Here is a 27,345-nt window from a genome sequence, read left to right on the forward strand (position 1 = left end):
TTTTTAAAGGCAAAACCCCTAGGCATCCCAAGAAAATTTAAATATTTATAAGGATTATCAGAATTATTATCACTGGCAAAATGTAAAGAAAGGAATGATCTGGAAGAGGGCAGGGATCTAAAACATGCAGAATTTTTAATAGTTAAGATTTAAAAATAATGGGGACGCCTGGGTGGCTCAGTCTTGGTTAAGCGTCCGACTTCAGCTCAGGTCACGATCTCGCTGTCCATGAGTTCGAGCCCCGCCTCGGGCTCTGGGCTGATGGCTCAGAGCCTGGAGCCTGCTTCCGATTCTGTGTCTCCCTCTCTCTCTGCCCCTCCCCCATTCATGTTCTGTCTCTGTCTCAAAAATAAATAAACGCTAAAAAAAATTTCAAAAAAAGATTTAACAATAATGGATTGAGTTCCTATAATTGACAAATTAGACAAAGTTAAACTTATACTATCAATGTAAGAAATTCTAACCAACAAAATAAGAATGTGTTAAACAATGGTATTATGCTTTAGTATGCTAAAGAATGTATGCTAACAAACGATTTAGAAGAATTTTTTTAATTTATAATCATCAAGTATGGGGTTAAGAGAAAGTTCCACTTTTTTAAGGGCTATAAAGAGATCCCTGGCATTTTTATAAACAATGGAAAAAGGCAGACTTTCTTTAATTGTGTTCTGAATTCAGTAGTTTTTCAACTTTCAATCCTAAAACAAAATATTCCAAGGTTATTTTCCTTGTCCTATGGGCTTTTTTCACAGGAAATGTGCAAGGACAAGGTAAGTAAATCCAGATTTTAAAAACTAAAAACTATAGCCTTCCAATATAAAACAGGTTTGTTTTGTGTAATGAGAAAAGCTCATTACAAAATTGTCACTGGTAAGGCACTCCAAATTAAATGGCTCTTAAAAAAATGCCTCTTAATAAAATATTCAAAGTCAAATCTGGGTTATTCAAAAATAGATTTTATATTTTATGGATTATCTAGGCTTATTTCTGTCTTCTTTAGTTCATGGCAATTTTACTGCGCTGGCTCAGTTGGGGAAAGAAAATGAGAGGATGAAATTCATCAATATTATGTGTAGTTTCCAGAATAGTAAACTTTGGGGCGCCTGGGTGGCTCAGTCAGTTGAGCATCCGATTTCAGCTCAGGTCATGATCTCACGGTTCATGAGTTCGAGCCCCGCATCAGGCTCTGTGCTGACCGCTCAGAGCCTGGAGCCTGTTTCAGATTCTGTGTCTCCCTCTCTGTCTGTCCCTCGCCCACTCACGCTCTGTCTCCCTCGGTCTCAAAAATAAATGAACATTAAAAAAAAAAATTAGAATGGTAAACTTTACAACAAAGTGTAGATAATTCTGGGCCACCTAGCAATTTCCAAAAAATCTATTATAGTGTAAATTCTTTGTCTAATACTATCATGATGTTTTCTACAGGTTTAGAAAATTCTGAAATGACCTAAACGGACAACAGAAATATAGACTACAGGTTGTTTTTGTTGTTTTTAAGTTTTGTTTTTTTGTTTTGTTTTTGAGAGAAAGCGTGCGCGTGCGCAAGTGGAAGAAGAGCAGAGAGAAAGAGACAGAATCCCCGGCAGCCTCCACACTCAGCACAGAGCCCGCTCGGAGGGCTCAATCTCAGGAACAACAAGATCATGACCTGAGCCAAAATCAAGAGTCGAGTGCTCAACTAACTGAGCCACCCAGGTGCCCCTAGACTACAGGTTAAAATAAGGGTTTTTGTTTAAGCCTATTAATTATTCTCTAAACAACGATCCCCTGAATTAATTGTATTTTCTGTAATGTGATAGGAAGAGGCTAGACTTTCTATCAAAGGACATCTCTCCTGGCTGACCAGGCACAAGTCTCTTCACTTTGGGAACCTCCGTTTCTTCATCTGTGAAATGAAACTGAAAATACTAAACCGTTTATTGATACAATAGCTATGGAGTGCTCACACTGTTGTAGTGTGCAGGCACTGCACCGGCCCATGGGTATAAATGGAGGAAAGGAACAAATCAAACAGCCCTGCTGTCAAAGAGCTGACCATCTACTGGGGAGATGCACCTGACGATAATAACATAAACAATCAGGTACTTGGTCCAGTGGAGATGTGTTAAAAGTGTAATGGAAGCAGAGAGGCAGAATTGAGGTCTGATTGAGCAGAATTCTGAGAAAGTCAATCAGGTACCCAGATAGACAAGAACGTGTGTGGGCCAGCTGTGTGCTCACAAGCCAATGGAGAGAATGTGCAAGAGAGGAGAGGTGTAGGAAGGCAGGGACCTAAAAGTTGCTCAGGGTTGCTGAGAAGTCAAGAACAAGGAGTGGAGGAGGTAGAAAATGAAGCTGAACAAGTAGACGAGGGGACATCCCAAATCATCCTCTATGAAAGACACACAAAATGGTAAGAGCCACTGAATGTCAGAGCAAAGACTCTGGGCATAATTATTAGGTGAGTTTGAGTGACTATGAAGCTCTTCACCAAAAGAGCTTTGATGTTACACAGTAAAAATAACTCAAAAGAGTGCTATAAGCTGTATAAGATAAACACTATTTTTATTAATGGTCATTTGTGAGCAATATATTAGAAGTTTTTGCCCTTGAAAATCAAGAAAGGATACCATATCCATGCAGTATGTATACCATCTTCTACTAAAATTGATGATATGAGAAAGCTTACATATGTGACCCCGTGAAACAGAGTTGACAATGCTATGTAAGAGGTTAAAACTTAAACATTTCCAGAAAATGAAAATAATTTATTTATTTTTTTTTTGACTTTTATTTATTTATTAGAATATACTCATTTCTTGATTATTCATATCAGAATATTTGAATAAACTAAATTAGAAGAAAATTTAAGTCACTTATATTGATTTTGTGTTTCATTTAACTATTTTCTTTTTTTTTTTTTTATATATGAAATTTATTGTCAAATTGGTTTCCATACAACACCCAGTGCTCATCCCAAAAGGTGCCCTCCTCAATACCCATCACCCACCCTCTCCTCCCTCCCACCCCCCATCAACCCTCACTTTGCTCTCAGTTCTCAACAGTCTCTTATGCTTTGGCTCTCTCCCACTCTAACCTCTTTTTTTTTTTTTTTTCCTTCCCCTCCCCCATGGGTTCCTGTTAAGTTTCTCAGGATCCACATAAGAGTGAAACCATATGGTATCTGTCTTTCTCTGTATGGCTTATTTCACTTAGCATCACACTCTCCAGTTCCATCCATGTTGCTACAAAAGGCCATATTTCATTTTTTTTCATTGCCACATAGTATTCCATAGTGTATATAAACCACAATTTCTTTATCCATTCATCAGTTGATGGACATTTAGGCTCTTTCCATAATTTGGCTATTGTTGAGAGTGCTGCTATGAACATTGGGGTACAAGTGCCCCTATGCATCAGTGCTCCTGTGTCCCTTGGATAAATTCCTAGCAGTGCTATTGCTGGGTCATAGGGTAGGTCTATTTTTAATTTTCTGAGGAACCTCCACACTGCTAAAATGAAAATAATTTAAAATATCTGTGATGCCAACCTTAAGACCTTCTTGATATTGTTCTGTTTTTTCATTAATGATTTTCCTGTGCTCATCAAAAATTTCGTCCATTCTTCCATACCATTGGAAAACATTATTATTTAGCCTGATGTCTGCTGGAGAGAAGTTGGTGCACTCGATGAGGAAGGCAAGGCAGTTTTTAGAATCCACCAGTCTCTGTTCCAATTCAACCATGTCAGTTGTCTCTACTTTCTGAATATAAGCCTGCAGGAAAATAAAAATTACAAATGGCATTTTAATGAACAGCTCAAGTCAAAAAAGAGGCTGTGGAGATGCTTTGCATTAATACATACAGACTTCTTAGCAGTGTAGACTTTTGGTTCAAGACAGGAGACTGCAGCACAGTTTACTTCTCATTGGTTCCAAGCACCTCCTCACAACAGCAGTGGGGAAAAAAATACAAATACTGGGCAACACATAAAAAAGAAAACCATGGGGTACCTGGGTGGCTCAGTCGGTTGAGTGACTGACTTCGGCTCGGGTCATGATCTCATGGTCCGTGAGTTTGAGCCCCGCGTCGAGCTCTGTGCTGACAGCTCAGAGCCTGGAGCGTGCTTGGGATTCTGTATCTCCCTTTCTCTCTGCCCCTCTCCTGCTTGTGCTCTATCTGTCTGTCTGTCTCTCTCTCTCAAAGAATAAACATTATAAAAAAAAAAAAAAGAAAAGAAAACCAGAGGGGCACCCAGGTGGCTCAGTGAGCTAAGTGTCCGACTTTGGCTCAGATCATGATCTCTCAGTTTGTGAGTTCCAGTCACGCATCGGGCTCTGTGCTGACAGCCCAGAGCCAGGAGTCTGCTTCAGATTCTGTGTCTTCCCCCTCTCTCTACCCCTCCACTTTTCTGTCCCTCTCCTTCCCTCCCTCCCTCTCTCTCTCTCTCTCTCTCAAAAACAAATAAATATTAAAAAAAAAAAGAAAGAAAGAAAACCAGAGAATGTTATGGTTTTCTGGGAGAGATGAAGCAGATAATATCCTCTCTTCTTTCAGAATAGCATTTTGGGGCACCTACTACAGTGCCTGACATCGTGCCAGGTGCTGGAAATTCTGCACCTGACAGGGTCAACAGACTGGGGCTCTGCCCTCAGAGACTTTCTGGACTAGCTGGGTAGACAACTGTTAGTCAAATCCCCACCACCGCAACAAATGTAAAAGTGCCAATTTGCAGCGGACACCAGCCCTACAACACTTTCCTTAATGACAAAAACGAAAATACAGCTACGGGCAGATTTCATAAGAAATGGGCTACACCTGTATGAGGAAAACTACAATACTTTATTGAAGGATAGGTTTACAGTTCTAAATAAATGTAGAAACATATGTTAAGATGTAATATTCTCAAGATGTAAATTCTCCTCCACTGAGGAGGATTTCAATCAAAATTTGAATTTCAATGGAAAGTGCAATGGCATTTCAATTACATGAAGAGCTCCAAAATTTCACTTCCCCCAGTGGTGAAAACTCTGCCCTGTGGTGTCTTCTCAGGCTGACTGTGGCCATGTGACCTGCTTTGGCCAATGAAATGTTAGCTAATGTGGTACCCAGAGCAACTTGAAAAGCACGTACACCTGGACTTGCTTTTGTGTCTCCACCATGCCTTGAGAATACGCCCAGTGAGCCTGCCAGAGTGTAAGAAACAAGTGGAGCAGAGTCAAATTGCCAAAGAGAGTTACACCAGTCAACCCAACTGAGAACTAGCTGACGCAGTTGAGTGAGTGACCCAATCGTTACCAGAACTGGCTTGTGAGTACCCAGCCTGAATCACCGAACTTCAGACTCATGAGCTAAGAATAACAAAACAAAACAATGCATGATTTTAAGCCTCTTAACTTTTGGAGTGACTTGTTATTGTATTATCATGTTGACAATAACAGCTGGGGAAAAAACAATTAACTTATACACATACGGCTATAAAAAGTTTATAAATAATACCTTCATTTCCATTAGTTCTGCTGTATTTGGAGGAGTGCTAAGAGCTTTTTCAGCTATCTTCGCAAATTCATCACATAATCTGAAACACCAAACAAAATTAATCTTATGTAATTCAATTTTATTCCTAAATACATCCCTATATACTATTTAAATGTGCCATTGCAGGGGCGCCTGGGTGGTGCAGTCGGTTAAGCGTCCGACTTCAGCCAGGTCACGATCTCGCAGTCCGGGAGTTCGAGCCCGTGTCAGGCTCTGGGCTGATGGCTCAGAGCCTGGAGCCTGTTTCCGATTCTGTGTCTCCCTCTCTCTCTGCCCCTCCCCCGTTCATGCTCTGTCTCTCTCTGTCCCAAAAATAAAATAAAAAAACGTAAATAAATAAATAAATAAATGTGCCATTGCAAATACTACTCAGTCATCAAAAAAAGAAAAAAAAAGAAATCTTTCCATTTGCAACAATGTGGGTGGAGCTAGAGTGTATTATGCTAAGTGAAATAAGTCAGTTAGAGAAAGACAAATACCATATGATGTCACTCATATGCAGAATTTAAGAAAGATAGATGAACATATGGAAATGAGAAAAAGAAGGGGAAAAAAAAAAGGAAACAAGCCCTAACAGACTCTTAATGATAGAGAACAAACTGAGGGTTGATGGAAGAAGGTGGTTAGGGGGTGGGCTAGATGGGTGATGGGTATTAAGGAGGGCACTTGTCATGATGAGCATTGAGTGCTGTTTGTAGGCAATGAATCACTGAATTCCACTCCAGAAACCAATATTGCACTGTATGTTAACTAAATTTTTTTTAAAATGTGCCATTACATGAAAAATAAAGATGCTCTTATCTGTATGAGATCTAAAAAATTAAAAGCAAATTTGTGTCCATACTCATTCAATACACGTTTAACAATCTATTGCATACCCAACTATAATATTAAGTGACAGAGATAGAGAAGTAGAGAAGATATAATAATGATTCTCAAGCAGTTCATAATACTATATAAAAGACAGGACCATAAACAATCACTTCTAATCTAGAATTTTAGGAGCCTTACCAGAGATTCATTTGAGATAACACCAAAAAGGTGTTACTAAATAAGAGAGTGATTCACTCTACTTGCAGGGAATGGTTAAAATGGGTCTATATGTTCAGAAACTTCTGGTCATATGCAAATATCTCCTACTCATTTTGGTTGTGGCCAATATAATGAACTTACTGTGAAGTTTAAAAAAAAAAAAAGTAATGGAAGCTAAAAAAGTCCAGGTAAAATGTGTAGAAATTTCTTCAAGAAGATTGGCTGTGAGATGAAAGAGAGAGAAATAACATGGTGATGAGGTTGGGCTGAAGTCGGGGGGGAGGAGGTGGAAGACGAAAGAGGGTTTTGAACACGATTTTAAGTTTGAAAGGCAGAAGCCACAGCAAAGGAGAGATTTAAGTGAGATACAGAGGAGACGGATGACTGGCCGAACCAGCTCCAGAAGGATGGAGGGCAATGAGGTTGAGCCCATAGGCAAAGAGAAGAAGTTTGAGTGGTGTGATAGACTCTCACCCTCTGAAAAATGCAGAGAGACAAGGATGAGGGGTTCATACAGAGGTGAGTTGAGACATGTAGAGGCAAGAAGTTGAGGCATTCGTATCTAATGGCTCCACTAATATTCCGGGTACGTCCTCTGTAAATCCGATGAGTGTGGTGAGAGGTAGTATTAGGAGAAAAAGGGAAAAAGTAGAACTGGTACGAGCTCAGAGGGCAGTTTGGAGGCAGGGAAAGTAGCTATGAAATTAAAATAAATATTTCACTCAGCATGAAAAGCTACAAGTAAAAGACGTTTTCACTATTCTTCCACAACTTTTAGAAGAAAAGGTGCTTTTACAGCTGAATATAGGATTCTAGTTCCTGGAGAATCTCTACACAAGTCCTCTTTCCTCAGAGTGTCTGTGAAAGGAACACAAATCAGTCCTAGTTGTTAAAATATACCATGCCATTTTCATACCTCACACCCTTCTACGTGTTACCTTTTTCTACCTGGAATTCTTTGACTTACATTGTTCACCTGGCAGACTCCTACTACTCATCCTTCAAAATGAATTCACATAGTCTCTTCCTCTTTGTAACTAGCTTTCCCTTGATTTTCCTCTCTTCCCCAACCTCCACGGTGAAAGAATTTCATCATTTCCTTCTCTGTTCTACTTCCATAGCTCACTACAATATTTACCGAGTCCTATTGTAATTTATCAGTTTGTTGTATGTCTATTTCCTCTACAACATTGTAGCTTCCTTCAGCAGATTTGTTCATATTCAGAGTATAAGTACGTACTGTTGTGCCTAATACAAGCTTCCTTCAGGCTTTTACACAACCTGAATATTCTTTTCAAGGATCTAATTTTTCCTCTAATCCTGTAACTGTTACAAAATTTCTGAGTATTTGGTGGGGATGGGGAGGATTTTCCACGTAACTGATACCAGAAAAGAGGTTCCAAGAGCAACACTAAAACCAGTTGTTGAAAGACTAGTTCTACTTCTTGCCTTAAATCAACAGGTATTCTGCTTTATATCTTAGCATTCTGTGAGTTTATTTAACATGAGCCAGCTTTCCTAAAAATCTCCAGGTTAGTCAACAAGTAAGTTTTAGTTAAGACAACAAGTTATCATAGCTTTGGAGAGTAATTACAGTAAGATGAAGTTCCAAATTTGAGGATCCATCAGGACCCATGACAACTACTGGGTAAATCCACTTTGAAAATCCATTTTGTATACTGATTATACAAACTTATTGTTCCCCTTAGTGAAGTCAGATAACACCCATCTTACATGTACAAACAAAATGTACATTTTAATACCCCCTTAACTGAGACAATCGGGAAGGCGCATTTGTGGTGAAAAATAATAATAGTCACAAAATAACAAAACCAAGTAGAAATAAGTTTGGCATTATCTTTTTGGAGGGTCACTGATGACACTGTTCTAATCCCTAATTTTATTTGAATGACAATTGGTTCTATCTAACATCCCCCTGAAAAAACTAATCAGTATCACATAAATACCTTGTATTTACTTCCTGATGATTTCTGAACATTTTAGCTATAAGTCTTCCACAAATCATGTCTGCTCGCTTCACCAAAGCTCTGATTAATTCCTCACAGCGCATTTCAAACATTCCTAAACGGATAGTCTACAATGATAAGTATTAAAAGCTTAATAAACATAAAAAGAAATAAAAAAGTCCCACACTTTTGCCTCTCTCACAATATTGGTTTTGTGTGTGCATGATCTAACAAGATTGAGTTTTTGTGGTTTTTTTTTTTTTTTTTTTTAATATGATGCAGGCAGGATTTTCTAAACGCTCATTTGTATTTTACAACTATCTTCTGGGTAAATCTCCTTCAAGAGTTTGTTATCTTGGAAGCCAATTCTATTTCAGGACAACAAATGGATATAAGAACTTTGGAGAATCGAATTATTGCAAAATAGATAGTAAGGGATTTAAATGCTATAGATAGTAAGGGATTTAAATGCTATATTTGCTCTATACAAAACAGGAATGCGTGCTTAGGGTGGAAAATGTGGAAACTATAAAAAAGGACAAAGGAAAATTTTAAATTACCAGTCTCTTACTAAACAGAAGCAATCACATTTTGGTATAATTACCATATTTTCCAAAGGATTTATAAACATTACAGCAAAAAAAAAAAAAAAAGTAACTTCTTGGAATTTTTGAGGGCTCAAATCATGTAAGTACTTAAAAGTCAGGCTTGAAATACTAGACTTCCAGCCCTATAAGCACAAGAGCACTGTGCAGGGCTCGGCCATGTTTGGCACACGGAAAGGCAGTATTTTCCCTTTTGAGAGTAACGGTCTGATTCTTTCACTGCATGGGCTACAAACACATCCTAATGAAATTGGGAAAAGATCGTTAGTTACAAAGAACAGCTGTTCAAGAATGGATCATTCACCTTTCTAGACGTGTACTGTATTTCCTCTATTAGTTTTTGGTACTTGCGAATTTCTTGTATTATTTTCTCATAATTATGATTTTCTTCAAGGAAAACATCAACATCTTGCTCGGCTTTTCTGGTGATCAGAAAGTTGTACTTGTCGTAGAATCTGAGGTGCTCCAGAGGTGCCACGCTCTCTCTCATTATCACCTCCCTCACCTTTTCTTTGTGGGCCTCAATAATTTCATTCAGAATTATCGGCTTCAAGGTTGTCGGTTTAGACTTACTTTCCTAAACAAAGGGAAAAATAACGTTCGTTTTGAAAAATAAATTTAGGTAGCCATAGTATTTATCTTTGCAAAAATGCCAACCGTACCGTATTGTCTTTTATTTTTTCCTCACAAGGTCTTTTTGATTTTCTAATCTCTGTAGAAAGATATTCAGTCTAATCACAGAAGATATTAAATATCTAAGTTTCATTTAATTTTTTGTTTTCCTTCAAGGCTACCCGGTTGTGTTTTGTTTTTCCAAATGGATGAAAGAACTGTCACTTGAAAATATATGCAGAATAAGAGCATACAAAAACACCCAAATCCACATTTTATTTGTGCAGTTGTAAATGCTAGCTTTCCGAAGGTAGTGCTTGCATTGTACTTTATTTTTAAAAAATAAGCCAGCTCAATGTCATATCATCATATTCTTTGATGACAGTACTTTTTCACCTTGAGGGGTAATCTGTCTAGAACAAAGAAAGATTGTTTACTCATTCATTGACCTTTGATCTTTGATTCTGTGAACAGCACCTAGAGCAGATTAATCCCTAGTTGCACAATGTGCATTCTGCTATTAACATAGGAATAATGGATCAGATAACAATTTTTAATAAGCAAATCTCAAAGGCTCGTCTCCTCTTTTCAAATAGGAGGGCAAGTAAATGTGCCTGCATGGTTTATCTTGAATCAAGTTACATTTAAAAACATATATGTTCTACCTCTCATTCAGAAGAAGATATTTTTAACTGTAACCAACAAAAACTATGATCTTTAGTGGATATTCTACAGCATTCACTTGATAACATCAAAGGATTCCTTAGAAAACCGGGTAATTTATTCGGGTATCTGGAGTGCATTTGCCCACTATGCCCCCTAGTGGGATTTTAGGAAATTCTACTGCTTAGAACTAGATGCTTCTTGAGAACTTTAGTGAAAAAATTGTATTTAAAAATTTTTCAAACTATTTATTTTAGTGGGGGGGGGGGGCCCAGAGAGAGAGGGAGAGACAGAATCCCAAGGAGGCTCCGTGCTGTCAGCGAGGAGCCTGACGCACGGCTTGATCTCACAAACCATGAGATCATGACCCAAGCCAAAACCAAGAGTCAGACGCTTAACTGACTGAGCCACCCAGGTGCCCCCAAAAAAGTGTATTTTATTTTCACTTTCAGTTTCTATCAAAGATTGTGATAAGAACAGTTCTTACGAAAGTTCTTCCATGAATGCCACTTCTGCAGTTGTTGTCAAAGGTCATTGAAACCAAGTTCAATGATCTTACTTGAAGTACCACCTATATTGCTTGTTTCCAAACCTAACTGATCACTAGAAAAATATCCCTAGATGATTCTGGCAAACTATTTCTAAGAACCAACTATCATGTTGAATCCACGTCTCTAGGGCAAGAGGTGGTGATGATGGATTTGTATTTTTAAAGTGTCACCAGGTGATGGTGACACGTAGGATTTCAGAACATTACCTCATGTACAATGTCCCATTTAAGACCTCCCTCTCAAAATCTGATACCAGGAAAAATACCTGAGCAGTCTAAATTAACGGTTTAATCCTAGTTAAAACGTGTCCAATTTTCCTCTTCACTTTAGAAACCAGGAAACTTAGAGCTTTATTTTATTTTAAAGTTTGTTTACTTATTTTCAGAGAGAGAGACAGAGAGAGAATCCCAAGCAGGCTCTGCACTGTCAGTACAAAGCCCCTCTCAGGGATCCAACTCATGAACCATGAGATCATGACCTGAGCCCAAACCAAGAGTGGGCTGCTTAACCGACTATAGCACCTAGGTGCCCCTGGAGCCATATTTTATAACCATTAAATCATAGCAACTGTATTCATTCAAATAATGGTAATCCTTTACTCCACTTTGAGCCCATCTAGTACAGTAAAACCTTGGATTGCGAGTGACTTGTTCGGTGAGCGTTCTGCAAGATGAGTGAACATTTCTAATAAATTTTAACTTGGTAAATGAGCGATGTCTTGCAATACAAGTAGTACATGATCCTGAATGTAACATGATCACAAATGAGTCAATGGTTCTTGAAATTCACTTTGATATACAAGTGCTTTGGATTACAAGCATGTTTCTGGAATGAATTATGCTCGCAAATCAAGGTTTTACTGTTATTCTTAATAACTTGTTATATTTGTTTCATAAGCTCCCTCAAAAGACATTCTTGAAAAAAAGGCAGTGTATGACCAGAGAAGGAGGCAGTAGACTGAAATTAAACAAAAGACAAAGTAAACTATGTTTCTCGAGAGACTTCTATTTTTGGCAATATAAGGAATAAATAACCTTAAGATAACTGTCTAGTTCAAAACATAGAAGTATATTGGAAAAATTGCAAATTTAGCTTTTATAATACATAGCTAAGGAAGCTAAGGAAGCAATAATAGGGCAAGTCTAGGGGCCAAACGGCAGAGAACACGTGAATTGAGAGGCAATTGTGTGCAGAAGTGAGCAACTGCCCTGGGGATTGCTGATCGCTGGTGGCCTAAGCTTTGCTTTCATGCAAAGTGGGCTTATGTGCGGGGGAGGAGAATGGAGTGAGAAAACGGCTGTCAGGAAACAAAGCCTCAAGCCTGAGCGAGAAGGGAAGTCATAACTGATACACCAGTGGGAAGCCAAGAACACTGAAATGTGACACAAAATTTCAGAATGCTGAAAGGTGACGGAACCTTTCAATGAGGGGGCAAAATTAAGGAAAATATCCTGGTTAGACCTTGTTTTTCAGTGGAGAAGAAAAGGATGGCCATCTTAAGAATTTATGACCAGCCTGTTCTCAGATTTGGGTAAGCATTCACACGGCCAGTGTTTTCCATGAAATTCTCAGCAAGAATTTTGTTAAAAATCATCCTTGGTAAGGGGCGCCTGGGTGGCTCAGTCAGTTGGGTGACCGACTTCGGCTCAGGTCTGGGTCTCACAGCTCGTGAGTTCGAGCCTTGCATGGGGCTCTGTGCTGACAGCTCAGAGCCTGGAGTCTGCTTTGGATTCTGTGTCTCCCTCTCTTTGTCCCTCCGCTGCTTGCACACTGTCTCTCTCTCAAAAATAAACATTAAAAAAAACAAACAAACAAACAAATGTCCTTGGTCTGCAGAGGCCTCCAGAGTAAAATATGCAAATTCTAAAGGAACCACTTTAAATTAAGTCCTCAAGGATTTCCCTGCATGAAGTTCTTACATTTGTAAGCCCATAATAAGGTAGAAACAGAGGAATGTGAACAGGGAAGGGCAGTGGGGAGCAGGGAGAGCTAAAACGTATCACTAATATTCCATTTCTCTAGTTAGATTGTAAGTAGATAGGGGTTAACTTCACTACCACTTAAAACTACACAATAGTCTCTTGGACTCCTGTATACATGAAATATTTGTAAACTATTTTAAAACTAAAACAAGAAAGCTACTGGTTGGAGTTACAAAGCTTGAAAACCTTTCAAATTAAGGAATTAGACACGCTCATTTCATATACTAGATTGCAGTAACTACTTTTGAAATGTCATAGTTCAGCATAGCTTTGTTAAATAAATGGCCAAAGAGAGGAGGGAAGTAGAATCTATGATTTGGAAGTACAGAGACATTACTACTTATGGGAAAAGATATATGAGGAGAGTCTCATCAACTGGGGGACAGTTTTACAGAGCTAGCAAAGTGTAATGGAGCTCTATGGCATGGCCTGTGTGCTACAGCCAATACTCACTGACTGCTTTAAACCTGGTCACAACTTAAAACTTTCCCTTAAGAAAATTCTCAGTCTAGTGGAAGACTAGACTAAGAAACTAGGAATACTGTAAGAGCAGCTAATGGGAAAATAGTATTTTTTTTAATTAAAATTTTCTGATAAGTCAATGTTACTATAACGGCCATTTATATTATGCAAAGCAGACGATATGTGTCCACAGCTTTTAGAGGTTGACGTGAATATCATCATGAAAATTCAAACAATCATAATATCCTTGTTACTTACCCATTTGGAATACAATTTGGTCTCAACTCTTGGCACAAAACTGACAGCCTTAATCATGATATCATACACATTTAGAAGGATGTCTATATAGTCATTGAACTCAGGTTCAAACTTAATGGTGTCATTTTCAAGAATCAGCCTCATGATGAAACCTGGATGTTCAAAAGCTCTAACAGAATCCTGCAAAAAATATTCATAAGTGTATGTGAATATTTATATGAATTGGGAGAGACTCAAGAGTGCACTGGTCCCAATCAGAACACATGGGAACTCACCTTTCCTCTTATGCCCTAGACAATTAAGCCAATGAGGAGCTCTACTAAAAAGGTCAAGAGCAATTTCCAGCTAGACTTGTTATCTAGTATTCACTGGGCCTACAGATCAATTATAGTGTCAAGGTTCCAGAAAAAGGAGGATATGCATAGCAGTGGGGCTCTAGAATCACATAAGAAAGAGTCCAAGAGAACATTTAAATTCTTAGGCCCACCCAGCTCACATTCTAACAGGACCTTCTTCCAGAAAGAAAAGAGTTCCTTGCAGAAATCTCCAGCCATCATGACCCAAATTTCCCAATAATGAGAATTTTCACTTCCCTTCACTAATCCGCAGCAATGTGATGAGAATCCTATATCCTGAATATTCAGGTTGACGCTAACTTTTTTTACAACAGGTAAGTGGTCTAAAGATTTACTTCCTCATCTTCTACTGGTAGATTTTTTTTTTTATCTTTTCCCTTTTGAAAATAAATTAGTAGATGAATACTGGTGTAACTACACCATACTTACTGGTGGTCGTGCAATTAGGTCTGTGAAATCCTGCATGGAGACCAAAGTGAGTTCCTGCAGCTGTAAAGTCATAAGTGTAGCAGCGCAGTTGAAAAAAGATTCCAATTTGGCATTGTTGTCACCAGTTGGCAATTGCTTTTTTTTATTACCTTGGTAATAAATATTCTGCACTTCTGGAAACCACCTTGAAAGCACAAAAGACTTTTAGAAGTTAATACTTTCAGTGAATTACTCCTTTTCCATTAAGCATTAACAGTAACTTCTGGACATCCAAAGGTCTTCACAGAGAGCTGTATTGCTCACTGACATTATCCACCCTCTGAAATGTAAGCAGTAGCATATTTCACTTTTGCTAGGAAAAGAAATGTTCAGCATAGCCGATAGAAAATGACTCAACAGGGGCGCCTGGGTGGCGCAGTCGGTTAAGCGTCCGACTTCAGCCAGGTCACGATCTCACGGTCCACGAGTTCGGGCCCCGCGTCAGGCTCTGGGCTGATGGCTCGGAGCCTGGAGCCTGTTTCCGATTCTGTGTCTCCCTCTCTCTCTGCCCCTCCCCCGTTCATGCTCTGTCTCTGTCTGTCCCATAAATAAATAAAAAATAAAAAACAAAAACAAAAAAAAAAAACGTTGAAAATGACTCAACAATGTGATGCTGTAAGAAAAAACTGTAAGTCTAACTCCTGAAACTATGATTCCTATACTACTGAAATAAAAACTATTGGATATTACAAAATACTCCTTACCAGTCCCTAAAATGTTCCTCAGGGAATGAATTTGTTAAACGTAAATGTAAATATCTGATTAGACCAAGAGAGTTATTTGGTTCAACCAAATAGGTTGAATTTTATCCTATGCTTTTTCACAATGACTTGAAAACAAGACAAACCAATAAAATCAAGTGTCTATGTTCTTATTCCCCTCAACGTGAAATCCTGAAAGAATGACTGATTTAAAACAAAGTTTCAAATGTGTATGTATCTTTGTAATAAAAGGCTAACAGTAAATTTATAAACAGAAAAATTCAAGTTTTCAATTTATAAAACCACTAACACTACAAAATTAAGGAATGTTGATATTTCTTTCATAAGAGATAATGGATTTTTTAAAAGTAGAGTGCACATATTTTCAGGAGTTGCCTGAATGCTCCAAGAGAGATCTAAATATTAAATATATGTATTCATTCCTTTAACAAATACGTGTTTAGCATCTATTGTGCATTAGGAACAGTGTCACAAGAGATATAAAAAGATATGACATCATCCTTTCTCTTATAATAATGAAGGCAATGTGTCATAGCAGAAAGACAGTCTTGAAGTCAAAGGATTAAAATATAATTTTCCATGTAAGTAACACAGAAGGGTTTTATAATGAAGATGGCATTTCACTGAAGGATGGAAATGAAATGAGGAAGATTGTGAGAAAACGACCTGAAGTAGAAGTAGGATAATAAGAAAAAAATAGGTGGATAAGTGGGGCTAATATATGTGAATCATTTCATTGTCTGTAATAGAGATAATATAAAGATTTCTTCCTAGAATAGGAAGAAATAAGTGGGAGAAAGTCTGTAAGGACTTTTGCACAACTTGAGAACTAAACACAAGAAGTTGGCACAGCCTCATGCTCCAAAATAAAGCCATGGTAGATAATTCTCCGGTAAGTTGTCATTGTTTAAGCAATAAATAAAGAGGACAAGAGGCAAATACCAAGTAGTGAAGGGCAAAGCTAGATTAAGAAAGGAGACTGAGAGACTTCCAGTAGTTCAGACAAGAGATGGAATAAGTTTGGGGCTATATCACTGGATAAAGCGTTTGTCTTTTTTTTTTTTTTTTTTTTAAAGAAAATCTAAAAATTTTTCAGCCATTGTCCCAAAGGCTCCCTATTATGTATAAAACATTTGGTACAAAATTGTTACTCAGTCTTCAAAGTACTTACAGGCTAATGGAGGAAAAGACAAACACATAAATACGTATTATAACAGGAAGGAATTCTAACAGAATAAAGTGTCAGAGGTATTCAGAAGGGAGAGATAATTTTCAAGAGGTAACAATAGAGATTTCACAGAAGAAATGTCATTTGGACTGTATATTGAAGGACAGAAGAGAACCTTCTCCAGTAATAAGAAGTACCATAAATAGTGTGAATCACAATATTTTGGTGATGGCATTCAAGAAGCTTTTGTTCTGTTTAATTTCCTTAACCTCTGATTCAATTTGATATAATTACATGTGCAAAGACAGCAATGCTAAGAAGGAGGCAACTAAACAACTTTCAAATTTTCCTAGAATCCTCATCCTACATATAAAAAAAATAATAACTATTTTAAAAATCAATAATTGGGGGTGCCCGGGTGGCTCAGTCAGTTAAGCATCTGACTTTGGCTCAGGTCATGATCTCATGATCTGTGGGTTTGAGCTCCACATCGGGCTCTGTGCTGACAGCTCCGAGCCTGGAGCCTTCTTCAGATTCTGTGTGTCCCTCTCTGTCTCTCAAAAATAATAAACATAAAATTAAAAACCAATAATTGGTTAAAAAGGAGAACAAAGAGCCTTTACCCATTGAATACTTAACAGTGGTAAGATACAGTTACAGACTAGTCTTAGAAGTTATGTCCTGTTTAACATGACAGTTTCTCCAGGCATGGCCCAAGGTGAAAGCCTTTTCAGAACCGAGAATGCAAGAGATAGCTTAGGTCCAGGTTGCAAAAGACCTTAAAAAAGGTTAAGAAATGTTGACTTATTTGGTCAATGAAAGGTAAGCAATGAATTAGGGGTTAAGATTCATGCGCCAGTAGTTTGTAGGCTACCTGGGAGATTAAAAGAGCCTGCCCCGAGTAGTTGCAGTGGGAATAAAGGGAAAGGCGTACACACAGAAGAGGCTTCTGAGAGAAGATAAAAAAATAGTTGGTTGTCCTAAGTCTCAAAGAATATAAAAGGATTGAAATCATACAAATTCTAAATCAGTAACAGAAGGACACTCTGGAAATTTACAGATACATGGAAATTAAACAACATAGTCCTAAAGAACCAGCCAATCAAAAAGGAAATCACAAGGGAAATATGAAAATAATTTGAGATGAATGAAAATGAAAACTTTACCAAAAATCACAGAATGAAAAAAAAGCAATGACCAGAGGGAAATTTATAGTGGTCAACACCTACATTAAAAAATAAAAAAGATCTTGGAGGGGCGCCTGGGTGGCTCAGCACTTGAGTGTCTGACTTCTGCTCAGGTCATGATCTCATGGTTCATGGGTTCAAGCCCTGCATTGGGCTCCGGGCTGATGGTGTGGAGCCAGCTTGGGATTCATTCTCTCTCTCTCTCTCTCTCTCTCTCTCTCTCTCTCTCTCTCTCTCTCTCTTCTGCCCCTCCTGCACTCACGTTTTCTCTCTTTCTCAAAAAAATAAATAAATAAATTTGGGGGTGCCTGGGTGGCTCAGTCAATTGAGCATCCAACTTCAGCTCAGGTCATGATCTCACAGTTTGTGAGTTCGAGCCCCGCATCAGGCTCTGTGCTGACGGCTCAGAGCCTGGAGCCTGTTTCGAATTCTGTGTCTCCTTCTCTCTCTGCTCCTCCCCCACTCATGTTCTGTCTCTTTCAAAAATAAATAAAAACATTAAAAAATTTTTAAAAAAATGGGTTTCCAGAAGGTAAGGGTGATAAACCATAGCAACTACTGCATAACAGCAAAGGATGAGTATGCAAAGAAAGGTCTGGGTTTCAGGTAGAGGTCATAATTAATCATTTACTAATTGTTTCTTCATTGTGGTGAGGTGATGTTCTGCCTTTTAGCCACGATAAACACATTCTGGCTCACTATTTAAAGTATGGTCAGAGTGTTGTCTGAGAGTCAATCAGGAAGCATCAAGAGATACAGCTCATCAGTCTACAACTCTCAGAAAAAGTTTTCAATAAAGGTCTGTACTCTGCTCTGTACTTTGACACCCAATTTACCAAAATTTACAGTAGTAATATATTCCTGAGGTATAACTCTGAAGTTATAGATCAAGAAAATGTACTTGTATTCTGTCTTAAGAGGTCATTTTATTCTCTGTAATGATAGGGTTTCATTCTACATCTCTCCTCTGTTTAACGTTAACTAAATACTAATATTAAATAAAAGTCTAGATTCTTTCAAATAATGCCAAAGATTTGATCGTATTAGAGAAGAAAAAAAGATAAAGGAAAGGTTCAGTCTTCAACTATCAGGATATATTTCTAAATAACTTTTGGAAATCATGAAGCCATGCTAGAGTTTCATGGCCTCTGTTATCTGCAATTTGACCTAATTTTAATGTCCTATTTATAATAACCTAATAACCCACGAGAGAAACAGTTTTCCTGTATTGTTTCACAGCATATCGTCTGGCACCTAGATCAATAATTTTCATATCTGGCTATTCCATTTTGAAGGGTCAAACCCAAAAGATGTTGAATTAATCATTTGAGAGGTCTAACCTCTCAATGTCATTGTAAACTAATTTAAAGAATATATTTTCTCCACCTAATCATGCTTTAAACTCTTCTGCATCCCCAATCCAAAAGCAAAATCAAAGAGTTACAGTGCCTTATACATATTAATAGATGTCATAAATATCTAGCAAATGGATTAGTTGATGATCATTCCTCCCATTACATTCAACCCCATTCTCAGAGCATTAAGTAGAAACCAGACATTGGGGGAAGAAAGCGCTATAATCATTTTAGTTTCTGCATCATCTGTGCTGTGGAGGACATCTTCTGGATGGACATTACAGACCAAGGCACTTAAAGACATTATATTTAAATCTTGAACAGGAATAATTAAAAAAATTTTTAATGGGATTTTCTAAATGCATTTAAAATATAATTCCCCACCAATCACATTTTTAAACTTGTTTTCTTCAATGAAACTTCAAAACTTTACATTTTAAGTAGAGTCTCTTTGGCAGATTCCATGTGTTTCATGACAATGGTCTGAAATATTGATAGCTCTAATGCATCCTGGCGATTATGAAATTCTTCTATATCAACTAAACGTAATTTTCTGCAAGAGATAAAAATGAACAATAATTAAGGCAGGAGGTTTTTTTTGCATTTAATATTTTTGTTAACTGATCTCCTCCAAAATAGGATATTCGTAGGCTCATTAAGGTTTGTGTTAATAAAATATTTAAAAACCTGAGATTTTAAAAAGTAATTTTAATTTTAAAAGAATTAATGTAATTAAATTCAATAGGAACACACGATCATGAAATGTCACTGTGAAATAGAAGAGAGTTGACATGTTTTTATTTTTGGTTTCAAACTGGAACAATTAAAAAACAGGAAAAGAGGTGAAGCTCAAAGCTTACAAAGCTCCTAAAACAAAAATTGCACCCACTCTGAAAAGAAAGCAACCTTAGATTTGAGGGTGTCATGGTATGGCAGAGTTCTCACACGTAAGACCTACTGTATCAAAATATTTTGATCCTGTCCGGGTTTGATTTTTTTTTTTTTTTTAAGAAAACACAGTGCTTACTCTAGTCAACAATTCTCCATACAACTCCTTTTCTGACTACAGTGCTATGGATCTTTGTTATACATGATTTATACCTTTAAGATTTTCTGTTGGGAAAACTGGACAGCCACATGCAAAAGAATGAAACTGAATCCGTATCTTATACCCTACACAAGAATTAACTCAAAATGGATTAAAGACTTAAATGTAAGACCTGAAACCATAAAATTCCTAGAAGAAAACATAGGTGGTAAGCTCCTTGACATCAGTGTTGGCAATGATTTTTTTTGGATCTGATGCCAAAAGCAAAGGCAACAAAAGCAAAAAATAAACATGTGGGACTACATTAAATAAAAAAGCTTCTGCACAGCAAAAGTAAGTCATTAACAAAATGAAAAGGCAATCTACTGAATGGGAGAAAATATTTGCAAATTAAATACTGATAGGGGTTAATGTAAAGAATTTATAAAGAACACATACAACCCAATAGAAAAAAAATCTGATTAACAAATGGGCAGATATTTGAATAGACATTTTTCCAAAGAAGATATACAAATGGCCAAAACGTACATGAAAAGATGATCACTAATCATCAGGGAAATACAAATCAAAATCACAATGATATATCATCTCAAACCTGTTAGAATAACTATTACAAAAAAGATAAGAAGTAACAACTGTTGGTGAGAATGTAAAGAGAGAATTCTTGCGTACTCCTGTTGGAAATCTAAATTTGTGCAGCCACTAAGGAAAACAATATGGAGGTTCCTCAAAAAACAAAAAATAGAACTACCATGTTATTATCCAGCAATTACATTTCTCAGTATTTATCTCAAGAAAACAAAAACACTAATTCAAAAAGATTTATACACCCCCATGTTCATTGCGTTATTTATAATAGTCAAAACATGGAAACAACCTAAATGTCCATTGCAAGATAAAGAAAATGTGGTACATTTTGTGGTACATAATGTATACAACGGAACATTATTCAACCATAAGAGAATGAAATCTTGCCACTTGAGACATCATGGGTGGACCCTGAAGGCAGTATGCTAAGTGAAATAAGTCAGACATAGAAAGACAAATACCTTTATGATCTCATGTATATGAAATCTAAAACAACAACAAAAACGATATGGTTGGTGGTTGCCTGAGGCAGAGGCTGGAGGGCAGGCAAAATGAGCATGGGGGGTCAAAAGGTACAAATTCCCAGTTATAAAGTAAGTCACAGGGAGGTAACATATGGCATGGGGACTAGGGATAATAATACTGCACTGCATATTTGAAAGTAGCTATGAGAGTGGATCTTGAAAGTTATCAACAAGAAAAAATTTTTTATGTATGAGGGTAGATGTTAACAAAACTGTTGTGGTGATCATTTTGCAATATATATACAATACATACAAATATCACATCATTAGGGTGTATACCTGAAACTAATGTTACATGTCAATTCATTTTGGAATTCATTTTGCCACTCAGCCACCAGACCAATTTTCCCTGCAGCTCCTTAGTGTTTGACTTGAGGCAGAATTCTAGGCATAGGCTATCCATCTTTGAGGTTTTGAAATTGAAAGGCCTTTTCACATGTTTTAGAGTTCAGCAACTTTCCATGAAATCCCTGACAACATTTCCCATTTGGTCTATAGTCTGAATTGTTATGAAGATGAGAACAACACGACCAGATACTCTTATTCTCTCAGGATGATCCCAACAATAACCTAGCAGTAGGACAATAGTTTCAACCACTGGTTTAAGACTATAGGAGTAAGGGAAAAGATTGCTACTTTGCATTAGTTTGAACTTGGTTAGCTAGAGAAGAATGTTAGGTTTCTAGGTCTCAAAGTTTTATGATGATGAGTCCTCTAACTGCCAAAATCTCTTCTTCATCTCAATTATCTATTAATAGAACCAAATAATAGGCCAAATCACTCAGGTCCTGAACCCTAGGACCTTTGCTAAAGGAAGATGCCATGTGATGTTCATCACAGGTTGAAACACACCTTGACCCTTGGATCAATCACTGATTTCAAGCAGGAGGGATTTCAACAGTTCACGCCCAACACTGCACACTTAGCACCAAGTCCGTCTCTGATTTTGTTCTCCTGTTCTCAAACTTAGTATCACTTCTTAAAGGGAACAAGTCACCCTCCAAATTTCACCCCAAGTGCCTGCATTTCTTGTTTGTTCCCTGAATTTTTCCTTTTCTTTGAAACACGGTTTGTTCTTGCCAGTCCCCCTCCCTCGTTACGTTCAAAACAGCACACTATAGGCCATGTTCTGCACTTGATTTTTTCCCTTACTACATCCTGGACACTTTACACATTAGCGCATTGAGATTGTGCTCATTTGGATTTTACCGCTCTGTAGTATTCCATTGTGTGAATGAATGTACTATAACTTTTTGATATGGTCCATAATTAAATTTTTTTTCAACGTTTATTTATTTTTGGGACAGAGAGAGACAGAGCATGAACGGGGGAGGGGCAGAGAGAGAGGGAGACACAGAATCGGAAACAGGCTCCAGGATCTGTCTGAGCCATCAGCCCAGAGCCCGAAGCGGGGCTCAAACTCCCGGACCGCGAGATCGTGACCTGGCTGAAGTCGGACGCTTAACCGACTGCGCCACCCAGGCGCCCCTGATATGGTCCATAATTGATGGACACTTGGTTGTTTCCAGTCTTTTATCAACAAATGCCACAACAAAGAACATCATACCTATATCGTTTCCTACATTTTCAGGTGTATCTGTAGGGTCTCAGAAGTCAGATTGCTGGACTCAAATGTCAAAAAAAAAATTAATTTTGATAGCTGAATTCCCCCTCCAAAGAGTATCCATTTCTCCAAGCCTTGCCAACTAAATGCGATGGCAATATGTTGGAATTTTGCCAATCTGATAGGAAATAGAAGGATTTCTCAGTGCAGTGTTTATTTCAATCTCTTTCCATTTCTCTTGTGAGTTAGATTAAGCATCTTTTTAATGCATTCAGGAGTGATGGAACTTCTATCTTCTGAATGCTTTGGGTAAGTGAATCCAAATTTCAATCTAGAAACATTTTCTTGGGCTCACCTTAGTCAAATCATGAATTTGAAAAAATTCATTTTATATTTTAACATAAGCTTCACTTAGACTTCCTTTTATATTCAACTACTGTCATTCATATTCTATGATAATGTCTACATATATATACATACACACACACACACTTTACACATGTGTCTTCATATATACATACTGTTTTTCAAGCAAAAATACCTGTGTGCTGCATAGGTTATAATTGCATTGCAAATGATATCTCTGACATTAAGTGGGTTCTATAAATCTAACTACTCAAAGACATGAACTTGCACATTCCCATCTACAGAGCATCCCCTTCAGGTCTCCACACATGCATTTTTACGGTCATTCGGATGATTTTTGCATTACCATTCCCTAACCCACTGCCACACATAGAGATGTCCTATATTTTCAAGACCTGCTGAGATTCAGGCCAAATGACTGTCACCTAGAGGAAAGATGCCCTGTATATTCAACACTGGCTCCTACTCCGAGAGGCAGTACTCTTGACTGTCCACCACTCAACATTCACTTAGAAAAGGTGACTCATGTCTACAAGGGCAACTTTGGAGTTTGCTACCCATAGAAGGCAAAGCTTCTTTCTCATTTGTCTCTATCCTGGATTCTCTGAGGTTTGCTTCAGTTGCTGCTACTAATACCTCTGCCGCCATGAACATGGACACCAATTTGGGGCACATCCATTCTTTATTGTGGTTTCATCTCCACTTTGGAACTTTTTCTTCCCTTTCCTCCTCTCAGTTTGTCTCTTGCAAACTTCTGACATCGTCCAACAAAAGTGTAGCCCTTTATGGAAAATACGAGCCACTGAAGCCTGGCCTCCTAGCCTCCAGCACTACGTGTGGGTGGATATAAAAGAAAATGGCTCTGGTAGTATGGTGAAAATGAAATGTATTCCTGCATGCCAGCGTCCCTTGTGAAAGTGACACACTACATAGTACGACCTCATTACTGCATGCAAAATTAAACCATGAGTCTTTTCAGGAAGAAGTATTTGAGCCCCAGTATCCAAAAGAAAAGAAATGAGAAAAACACAGGCAAGGAGATAACCTCTCCCCCTTCCAAAAGCCAAATTCAAGTGGTCAAGAAATCTACATTATAACAATGGAAAGCCAAAAGGATGCCCTTTCTAACAATCTGCAGTCTGACCAGCAAAAGCCATTTTTGTGCTATGTACATGTGTACATTGTATGGATACACGTATGTATTTGGTGATAGGAGATATCCCAATGGGTGGTTATCACGTGTCTTTGGCTGGGTTGGTGGAAAGAAGGGCAGAGATAAGGAAAAGAAAGGCTGGTGGAAGTCAAGCAAAGTAAAAAATACTGGACTTAAATATACCTGATCACATTTACAGGTTTATATAAAGTTACATCTGCATAAAAAACTAGAATTTAAAAAAAATTTTTAATGTTTATTCATTTTTGAGAGAGAGAGAGAGCATGGGCAGGAGAGGAGCAGAGAGAGAGGGGGACACAGAATCCAAAGCAGGCTCAAGGCTCTGAGCTATCAGCACAGACCCCGATGTACGGTCGAACCCATGAACAATGAGATCATGACCTGAGCCGAAGTTGGACGCTTAACTGACTGAGCCAACCAGGCACCCCTAGAATTTGTTTTTTAAAAAAGGCAGAAAGGGACAGAGTGAGGGAGGTGAGGGGCCTCGGACACCACACATCATTTTACCTGTGGAAAAACAGAGACCTAGGGAGGGAGGACAAGGGGTGAACTAGAGAGCTTAAAATCAGATGGTGGCCAAGCTCCAGCAATCTTGGATGGCTTCGCTTCCTGGAACGGACCTCAGGGATAGCCCTAGTAGGGCTAGAAGGGGCATACTAAAGATCCTAACTTTGGGAAGAGTTCAGAGAAGTTGGTCAGTGAGGTGCCCCTAGCGTAGGTCCAGGGCTTTCCCAGGGGAAGACAACAGCTGCCTTCTGCAGCAGCCACAGCTCTTAATGCACTTCTAAAGACAGCAGCTTTCCTTTGGCTGGTTTTGGGAGGCAGAAACATGTGCTCATTTACTATGCCCTCCTGCCTGCAGAGCAATACATGGAACAAAACCCAGGAGACCCTGGAGAGCAGGTCACTTGTAACTGGGGCTGCAGTTGTGGGGGTTGAAATGGTTGGGGTGGGGTGGTGAGAATAGGCCCAGGCCACCTTGGAAACAAGATGCCATCTCCTCTACCATAAGGCAGGGCCCATCCAGGTTCTGAGGTCCCTGAAGGGAAGCCTTCTTTAAGAAAAGTAAGTATAGGGACGCCTGGGTGGCTCAGTCGGTTAAGCATCTGACTTCGGCTCCGGTCATGATCTCACGGTTTGTGGGTTCGAGCCCCACATTGGGCTCTGTGCTGACAGCTCAGAGCCTGGAGTCCGCTTTGGATTCTGTGTCTCCCTCTCTCTCTGCTCCTCCCCCACTCATGCTCTGTCTCTCTCTCAAAAACAAACATTAAAAAAAAAAAAGAAAAAAGTATAAATCTGTATTACTTTTGTATATTTTATGAAAGCCTCTGTCCACAGGTGCATGTTGCTGGGATGCCCCGCAGTGTCTTGGAAGAGGCCATACAAGGGGGCGGAATATGGAGCAGGAGTTTCTAAACTGTGCGACCACCTGTCCTCAGCCCTAGGACCCAGGGTCCACAATGCCCACCAGCATCCACCTCCAGCCGTGCCAAGCACTTGCTACGTGTAGCTGGGCTGTCCCCACCGTGACAGTGTCTGTGAGGTGATTCATAATCTGTATCAACTTGAAGACCCAGGAACTTCAATTCCTGCCATTCAGGTGGGTAATATTTACTAGGTTTCTACCTCGTTTAGGTGATTGTAGCAGCTAATGTTCTGTGGGATTTAAAACACAGCATGATGATTCAGCCCTTTAACTGTGATTACCCCTTAAACTGTGTGTGGTAATGGGGTATGGGATATGGGGGTAGAATTGGGTTAGAGATAAAAGGCAATGTTCGTGTTTTACCCTACTTCCACATTGCTGATTTAAAACCATGTTTGAATACTGATGTTAAATTTGTAGTTTATTGATTTGTAGTTAAAATAGTAAAAGAAATAATTAAGGTGTGACAAAATAGCTTTCATCACTCTTTTGAAAAGAAGCTCCATAAAGCCAGAAGTACTCACTTAAAAGTATTGTGCCACAAAGCTAGTACAGCCAACATTGTAGGGTTTATTGCGTTCAAGTGATCCTTAATGTAATTGCTTGCAGCTAAAAAAGATTTCCTCCAAGGTTTTGGAAGAATTTCCATCCTGAAAAGAAAGAAAAAATAATCATTTATCTTTCAAAATCAAAAGAAAGTATTGTTATAGTGTCCTTTTTTGAATAATAATGGCTTCATTTTAATAAAAAGTATGACATATCCCTTGCTGTAACAAAACACACAATTATGTATTGAAATACATAAAGGTCATACTTTCTACGGTTCGGTATAATTTTAGAATAATTAACACATATGAAATTAGACTTGAATCTTTTTTTTTTTTTTGAAGTTTTAAGTAATCTTCACGCCCAACATGGGACTCAAACTCATGACCTGAGGTCAAGAGTCACATGCTCTTCTGACTGAGCCAGCCAGGTGCCCCATAGACTCGAATCTATAATATATAAGATAACTAATTTTTCCTTTAAATATTTGATCAAGTCCACAAATAGCTCATAATGATCAAATAGAAACAGAAGCAGAGTTTTTTCATGTCTTAAAAGAATTTCAAGACACTAAATATTTAAGTTTTTCTGCTTTTTTTTTTTTAAACATTTTAAGAACATAGTCCAGCCCACCTGTGGAAATCCCCTTGAACTTAACCTCTGTTAATGTGTAAAGGACACTTCCTAAATCACCAGCACTAATGTCCTTATTTGAAGACATTTACTGCTTAACTCCTATGACTTGAATAGTCATCCTTAATATATTAAGGATTCGCCATTTTCATCTTTAAGAGTATATTGAAACATTTACATTTGATGCCTACAATTTTTTAATTCTCACTGATTTTAAACACTTAATCTTATTTTATTATATAGTAAGCTTAATTCAGTTTTTCAGTTGTAGTCATATTACCTTTACAATTACAAAAGATGATTTTTGTCTTTCCCCAGGAGAAAAGCTGTTTTCCACAGAAGATATGTTGGAAGTGGCTACATATCTTTTTGTGGCTGTTATAGGAAAACAACCTGAGGCACTTTTAAATAATATGAAAGAAGAAAAACTGAATTGTTTACTAAACCATAAAAACATAAGTTCTATTCTTTAAACTATTTAAGAGATTTATTCCTAAATGTTAATTATTTTAGGAAAATATATAGCTAGTGGGTTTTTCTATTATATGTTCTATATTTTAATCTATGTAACA

General features: G+C 38.0%; 1 protein-coding gene across 7 annotated transcripts in view; it reads right to left on the reverse strand.

The window, feature by feature from the left end:
- The window catches only part of DNAH7 (dynein axonemal heavy chain 7), a 267,521-nt gene that overhangs the window by 204,029 nt on the left and 36,147 nt on the right, over positions 1 to 27,345 (reverse strand). For all 7 annotated transcript variants that reach the window (XM_040475707.1, XM_040475712.1, XM_040475714.1 and 4 more), the window contains 8 exons: positions 26,119 to 26,244; positions 19,338 to 19,457; positions 14,434 to 14,617; positions 13,649 to 13,828; positions 9,425 to 9,697; positions 8,516 to 8,643; positions 5,478 to 5,556; positions 3,530 to 3,754 (listed from right to left, as the gene is read on the reverse strand). In XM_040475707.1, coding sequence (XP_040331641.1) covers positions 3,530 to 3,754; positions 5,478 to 5,556; positions 8,516 to 8,643; positions 9,425 to 9,697; positions 13,649 to 13,828; positions 14,434 to 14,617; positions 19,338 to 19,457; positions 26,119 to 26,244 — 1,315 coding nt within the window. The remainder of the gene's footprint in view (positions 1 to 3,529; positions 3,755 to 5,477; positions 5,557 to 8,515; positions 8,644 to 9,424; positions 9,698 to 13,648; positions 13,829 to 14,433; positions 14,618 to 19,337; positions 19,458 to 26,118; positions 26,245 to 27,345) is intronic.

The sequence above is a fragment of the Herpailurus yagouaroundi genome, unplaced genomic scaffold, assembly GCF_014898765.1.
Source record: "Herpailurus yagouaroundi ecotype Mexico unplaced genomic scaffold, PumYag 140, whole genome shotgun sequence".
In the NCBI taxonomy this organism is placed as follows: domain Eukaryota; kingdom Metazoa; phylum Chordata; class Mammalia; order Carnivora; family Felidae; genus Herpailurus; species Herpailurus yagouaroundi.